The following is a 7,334-nucleotide window of genomic DNA, read 5'->3' as shown; positions in this document are numbered from 1 at the left end:
TATAGAATATGAGTAAAGATCCTTAGAAGAGCTATTAGTATAAGAGGCTATATTAAAGGTATTAGGTATATATAATTCATATATAGAGAGTTATTCTTTAGAAGTAAATAATCGTCTCAGGAGAGATATTCTAGAGCCTTCCCAGATAGAAAGAAAGAGCTTAGTTTAATATTATAGACCTATAAAGAGAGCCTACGGATAAGGCACTTATAGGAGAACTATTTATCGAGAAAACTAAGCTAAGGAGGAAAGAAAGTCTCGAGCTGAGGTCCCTTAAGTATTTATAGTTCTTTGCTTATAGCTCGGCCTAATGGGGCTTAGCGTCCTAAATTTCCTGGAATGCAGCTTTCCCTAGCTTCGTCACGTGCAACTGTCATGTGACCCCAGATACCAGATGCTCAGATGCCAAATACCAGATGCCAGGCTTAGATAGAATATAGAATTATAATAATAACTAGTTAAAAGTAAGTAGCCTTAATAATTTCTTCTCTCAATTTAATAATAATTAGTAAAATAAGGATTTTAATTACTTTTTAAATCGAGGTTTTTTAATATTTATAAATTTTTTTAAATAGTCGGGTCGGTGCTTAGGCTCTGGAGAGTAAATTCGAGAATCTCAGGGAAAAAAATTCCTTAATAGCGGATTAGTATATATGGAAAAATCGGCACGAATGCGATGATGATAATACCTACGGCCCCGAGTAGTCTAGAGACACGTACTAGATGTGGTGTTGTCGCAGAGGTAGACGTCGAGCCCTTATTTCCTGATCCGGCGCGGCTCGTGGAAGGCTCACCGCCGGCCGCATCGAGGTTTATCTTTCAGCGCTAGTCCGTATTTGGGTTTCCCTTTTAGCGCCTTCCCGTCTTTAGTTTTACCCTGCTTAAGTCGACGGTTGCATCCATCATGGCTAGTCGTGAGCAAGACGTCTCCCCCAAGGCCACTGCAAAGGCTAAGAATCGGGGTGGCCGGCCGAGGAAATATGCCACTGCCCTAGAAGCCCAGGCGCAGGAAGTCGAGAGGCAGAAGCAGAAGCGCCATCAACAGCAGCAACCACGGGACTCGAAAGCTGGGTACGCAACAACAGAAGCACTCCAATTCATACCATACCAACCTCCGTCAACAAAGCCGAACAGCAATTTGCCCACCCAGACCGTCAGACACGACCAGAAGCCGCAAGCGTCCTCAGCAAAGACTCCCCCTCTCTCCCTTCCTCTTCAGTAACAGATAATACAAGACGTCGAATCCACTACTCGACATGGCAGCCCAACCTTGGCAGATCGCGACCCTATTACGGGGATGGTTCTCAGAGCACAAACATCCTCTATATATCCTCCTAGGAATGAGAGCCCTTTACCTCCGGCTGATACCATCGAGGTGGCGGGAATCTTGAGCAGTATGCCATTTTATATCCCCGCTTAGATCGAATAAGCCCTGGGGTATTATAAGCTCCCATAACTCCATATGCCCTCCAGCTAATGCAATTTTTACGCCCTACAGCTCTCGGTATTGATTCGACCCTACCTTTGCGCACTGGTAATGGAGGCTTGGAGCAGATAGAGGTTGCGACGTCAAGGCTGGGGTTGAGACCGGGATCGGTATTATCAGGTAGCTGTGGCCGAGCTACTGTACCGGTGCTGTCATCTAGCATCTGTAATATCTTCGAGGATGATCTATGATAGAGTGATAATATAGATGAACTCGAGCAGTCACCTATCCCGTCGGACGCCTTTGAATATAGCTTATGGGACTCGGAGGAACGTTATAGTTATGCCCTATATAAATCTGAGGGTGGCATAATTTCGATTGGGGATACCAATTTAGGATTACTACCTGTCCAACCTTCTCTCTCTCTAATACCCGAAGTCGAGGAAGATGTGATTATTGAATATGGCCTCCCGAGACTTAGTCCCAATAAATCTTCTTCTATAGATATCCACTCTAGTTCCAATAGAGAGGAGATAGAGAAAAGTATAATACCAGTGGAATATACTATAAGACAGCCCAGTATTATAGCTGGTAGTAATATTGCGCTCCAGCTTGCAATCCAGCTCTATACTTTCTAGGGTTATACTTACAAGTAGTATAAAGAGCAAGATCGTTAATACTGCAAGTACTACTAGTAACCAGATATAGACCTATATTATACTTTACTAGCTAATATTATCTCTATTATTTAAGGCTGGGGTATAGATTATATAATACCGCCTTTGCCTAATGTTTTAAGCTAGCCAGAAATTATAAAGGCAGAAGAGTTTTAGAGGAAGAGCTATACTAGTGCCTTTAAAGGGATAATACTATTAATTTCAAGCTTTCTTAATAGAAAGAATAATTTCTATACTGCCTGCCAAGTATTAAAGAATCTCTACCTCTCTATATATTATAATAAGAACAGGCTTATATCTAGCTCAGAGATTACTTATAATATTAATAGTATTTATAGAATTATAGGTAGCCTTATAGTTATATAACTTAGAATCTAGTAGCTTCTAAAATCTTTTTCCTTCTTTAATATTAATAAGAATATCTATTTTATTCTCTATATTTCTTATATTATTTCCTAGAGCTATAGCTTATTATAGGCATTACTTCTGGTATATCGTCCCTCGAGTACTGGTTTCCTCTAGATACGGCTTTTGATCTCTGCCTCCTCTAACTCTGGATTCCTCCTGGCGGAGAAGCTACTAATATCTCATATATAAACTTGGGCATATTACTAGTTCTCTTCTTCTCCTCGTTTTTAAGGTTCTATAAAGTAATTGCGTTCTCTACTTCCTATCTCCCAAGTTATCTTTTCGAATCTTTGAATAGTACTATCTGAATCCATTTCGTCTATTTCTGGATTACTATAATAGCCTCTATAGCGGGAATTTGGACCTATTCTATATGCCGCCTGGAATAAGCTTTACAAATCACCGTTATATTCCAATGCTTTAGTTCTGCTAAATATAGGCCTTTAATATAATTAATATACGGGATCTTCTTAGTAAGCCCAAGAGGATATAGAACTTTAGGCGCCCTATTATATTAGATCCTCTATTATACTAAGCGAACTTCAATACTTCGTATAATATATCCTATTTTAATAAAGCCTTTATTACTCTTGACCTTATATATATAAATATAGCCATCTATTAACTCCGAACTTTTTAAAGGCTCTGTAATCTTATTTCGAATAAATGAATAGTATACTAAGTTATTTAAGGGTCTATTCTTCTCTATTTTAGTAACGAAAGCGCTCTTATTATTGGCGTTATCCCAGAACTTTGCTAGATTACCCTTAAGCTTATATAAAAACTCTATATTATATATCGAGTTAAGTAATTAATTCTATATAGGATAAGCTTTATAAATTATAGTAATTCGCTGCTTCTATTATATGGTCAGGTCGGAGATCTGTTTTATATATTAATAATAGATTATATTAGAGGCAAGAATCTTCAAGAGAAACCTGAGTTTATTATTATATGAGTAGTTATCTGGCTCAGTAATTAGAGTAATTATCCTTTTGCCTTTAAGTACCCTTTTGCCACTAATCGGAATTAAATAAGATATATAGTCGCGGTTATGCCTCGCACCTATACAAGTATATCTGGAGGTATTCGGCAAGAAGTAATCTAGTATACTTTTAATTTGATCTGTAATTAATTCGAGTAGGACTGCCCTCTCGTCTCTAATTAGAAAAACCTTCTTCCAGAGCTTGATTCGAGTAGCTTTCTTTTCGGTTATAATATGGTGCTTGCAGAGAGCTAGCTCTGCAAGTATCTCAAGCTCATAAGGAAGCTCTACGGACGCTTGAGTTAGCGCCGTTATAGACTCAATCTGACTGTCGATATCGCCAGGATTTGGATTTTTGCATGGAGGGTTTCCTCGTTTCGTTATAGGCGACCCGCATTTTCCAGTGTCAAGGTCCAACTCATTTTTCAGATCCTCGAGGCCCATCGGAGCTGCGATAGCAGTAGCCTTAACGGCCGAAACGGATCCATTCTTCGAGGGGGACGTTGGAGGGGTAATTAGAGGGGTCGCTGGAGGGTGTGCCGGAGGAGTAACCGGTACATAAATACGAGATCTTGTTGGAGAGCGTTCATTCTGGCGCGCCAGGTCACTGTCGATCCCCAGGCTCACTGGGGGAGGCGTATTTGCGGGGCTAGGATAAGATGATGGCATGTTTGATGTTCCACGTAGGCTGGTGGTTGAAGTGTGGGAATGAGAGCAATTATTTTGAGCCTGCTAAGAACAATCGGATGGACAGTTAGATGATACGATTGATGCTAAGAACGAGAGAGAGGCAGAAGGCAGGCAACTGCGCTACAACCACTTTCAAAATTGGCTTCCCATTTACGATCGCTATCAGCCCCACCAAAGCAGAAGAGCCTGGCGTAGCATCATATGACATGTTGACAGCACAAAACCGACCCCACGAACTTATGGGGAAAATCTGTACTCAATCCTTTAATCGTTAGCTGGCCAATAAATATAACAATACTATACCAAAATGAACCTCGTCGACCAGGAGAACGCGGGGCTCATCATATGCCAATGGATTGGCGATGGATAGATTGTCGCAGTGACCTCCTTGCGATTGATAGGTCTTACGCGCTTATCGTCATGCATAACAACAGAATTGCCGCGAGGCTGCAGCTCAACCAACTGCGTCAGCCCCAATCTGATGTATCCTTCCAACTCATCCATAGCTTCATTTGTATGACGACTCTGCAGCATAGCATTTGCTGAGAACCATACTTCTACGCCTCTTGAATCCGGCTGAAACCATGCGGCTGCTGAAGTACGATACTGATGGCGATTTCAGCCTCGCCGAGTTCTTTAACGATACACCTAAGTATGCTATACTTTCACATACTTGGGGAGAAGAGGAGGTCACCTTTAAAAACCTTGCAGACGGAACTGGCAAGAATAAGACTGGTTACGACAAGATTCGATTCTGCGCACAGCAGGCTGCCGAGAATAGCTTGCAGTACTTCTGGGTGGACACCTGCTGTATCGATAAGTCGAGCAGCACTGAGCTGCAGGAGGCTATCAACTCGATGTTCCGCTGGTATCGTGATGCTGTCAAATGTTACGTCTATCTATCAGATGTATCGTTGCCTCCATCCGACGACGCGGCTGTTGACTTTACTAAGGCTTGGGAACTGCAGTTCCGGGAAAGTCGATGGTTCACTCGAGGCTGGACCCTGCAGGAGCTTATTGCGCCGGCATCAGTCGAATTTTATTCGAAGGAGGGGAAACTACTGGGCGATAAGGTATCCTTGGAGCAAATTATCTGCCAGATAACGGGTATTCCCATTAAAGCTTTTCAAGGAAGCCCTTTATCTGATTTCGGCATCCCAGAACGAATGGCATGGGCAAAAATTCGTCAAACCACACGTGAGGAGGATAGTGTCTACTCGTTGCTTGGTATTTTCGGCGTGCATATGCCACTGATCTACGGCGAAAGAAGAGAGTATGGTCTTAGGCGTCTCTACGAGGAGATCAAGAAATCATCGAATGGTACGTTTAAAACTTGATATGGTCTTTAGGCCTCAAAGTAAATACTGAACGGTAAACAAGGACTTACAATTCGTCAAGCTACTGAGCAGCGCCTTACTTCACCGACTTACAGCTTTGATTGCAACCAATGCAACCAATCCTTTGCCAGCCAAAGCGCCCTTACGCAGCATCTTCTCAACTCATCATCTCATAGCTTAGGTTGCGATAAGTGCAACCGGTCATTTGGCAGCCAGAGTGCGCTTGAACAGCATCGTAGCTCATCAGCCCATGGCTTGGTTTGTAATAAGTGCAACCGGTCTTTTAGCAACCAGAGCGCCCTCACGCAGCATCACAACTCATCGGCCCATGGCTTGAGTTGCAATAAATGCAACCGGTCTTTTAGTAACCAGAGCGCTCTTGCGCAACATGTCAACTCATTGGCCCATGGCTTGGGTTGCAATAAGTGCAACCGGTCTTTTAGTAACCAGAGCGCCCTTGAGCAACATCTCAACTCATCGGCCCATGGCTTGGGTTGCAATAAGTGCAACCGGTCTTTTAGCAACCAGAGCGCCCTTGAGCAACATCTCAACTCATCGGCCCATGGCTTGGGTTGCAATAAATGCAACCGGTCTTTCAAAAGCCAGAGCGCCCTTGAGCAGCATCTCAGCTCGCCAGCTCACAACTTGGATTGAGATAAGTGCGATTAGTTATTTGGCAGCCAGAGCGCTCTCGCGCCGCATCTCATCTCACCGGCTCACGGCTTTGTTGAGTGTCGCCGCTCTTTTGGGCGCTAGAGGTAGTCGGTGTTGGGTTGTCTGCGAAGTCAGCTTACATTCGAATTGACAAGTATAAAATCATGAACCAATGGTTAAATAGCATATTTGGAGGTAGCGACTGTGCTCGACAAAGGGGTACGAGAGAATGAAAGAGGATAGAAGTAGCGTTTCAGTAAACCACTATTAAGAATAACTCAGCAAAAGAATATGTGGAACACAAGACTGCAATAGAGAAGAGGATGCTTGCTGTCATTTCCAACGAGAATGATGGCGCAGTTCAGAAGTTGCAGATTGATAAAGCTGCTTGGGTTCATTCGTTGGAGATTGGAGTACTTCTAATGAATGGAATTTCCCTTAGTCGAGATTTAACTCCACCCGCGACGTGGACGTGATACTGGAGCATTCTCAATCAAGATCATCATCAAACAAGACGTATTTTCAATACAAACTAACCGTACTGAACACATTCAAATGATTTAAGCTCAGCCTGCTTGGTGACTGACGTATGCCCTGTTGTTATCGATGCTGACGACGACAATGCTATGATATTCGCAGTGCAACTTGGTCCCCTAGCGTTCGCAAGGGCATCGTGATCAGCCATTTCATGGTCACATGATAGAATGTAGCTCCACCCGGTAGGTGGGATTCGGAGTCTTCCACCGAGTTCAGAGGGGAAAGCCGATTTTGCAAGCGACTGTACGAGCTAGATGACGGGACGGCGCCTACAGGTAGCGGTTGCAGCCACCTGTGATTTGCTGGCGATGTGAGGCACGAAGTTTGCACTGCCCGTGCATTGGCATAGTGCTTCGCTTATTTCGATAAGGAGCTTGTGGGGAAGCCGATTTTGTAAGCTCTACTATCCCCCCCCCCCCCCCCCCTAAACACTTATTGTGGGCCCTTAGGTAACGCCACCCTGAGACCTCGTTTATATCCCTAAACTAGGAAATATCAGGTGCCTCCGAGAGTCTCTATTGGCTATAGGCCCTTGAGTTGGCCAGTGCAGATGTGGTGTTACTTAGGGGCCCACAATAAATGTTTAGGGGGGGGGATAGTATTATTCAGTTGTGGCGACA

General features: G+C 43.5%; 3 protein-coding genes across 3 annotated transcripts; 2 read left to right on the top strand and 1 right to left on the bottom strand.

Annotated features, from left to right (window-relative positions):
• Positions 1-3,576: 3,576 nt before the first annotated feature.
• K444DRAFT_635336 (uncharacterized protein) lies at positions 3,577-4,165 on the bottom strand (the record flags this gene model as incomplete). The annotated part of the gene is made up of 2 exons (XM_024883851.1): positions 3,577-3,590; positions 3,625-4,165. 2 exons carry the CDS (start codon positions 4,163-4,165, stop codon positions 3,577-3,579), a joined length of 555 nt encoding a protein of 184 aa, XP_024730454.1.
• A 541-nt stretch (positions 4,166-4,706) lies between these two features.
• K444DRAFT_599383 (HET-domain-containing protein) lies at positions 4,707-5,523 on the top strand (the record flags this gene model as incomplete). The annotated part of the gene is made up of 1 exon (XM_024878570.1): positions 4,707-5,523. The coding sequence occupies exon 1, from the start codon at positions 4,771-4,773 to the stop codon at positions 5,521-5,523; it is 753 nt and encodes a 250-aa protein (XP_024730453.1). The 5' UTR covers positions 4,707-4,770.
• Positions 5,524-5,706: 183 nt separating this feature from the next.
• On the top strand, positions 5,707-6,492 carry K444DRAFT_599380 (uncharacterized protein; the record flags this gene model as incomplete). The annotated part of the gene is made up of 1 exon (XM_024878569.1): positions 5,707-6,492. A coding segment is annotated over one exon (471 nt), but the record flags the coding sequence as incomplete, so codon positions are not given.
• Between the last annotated feature and the right edge of the window lie 842 nt (positions 6,493-7,334).

The sequence above is a fragment of the Hyaloscypha bicolor genome, assembly GCF_002865645.1.
Source record: "Hyaloscypha bicolor E unplaced genomic scaffold K444scaffold_142, whole genome shotgun sequence".
NCBI classification, from domain to species: Eukaryota; Fungi; Ascomycota; class Leotiomycetes; order Helotiales; family Hyaloscyphaceae; genus Hyaloscypha; species Hyaloscypha bicolor.
Note: the sequence above shows the minus strand (reverse complement) of the source record. Positions and strands in the feature narration are given on the sequence as shown.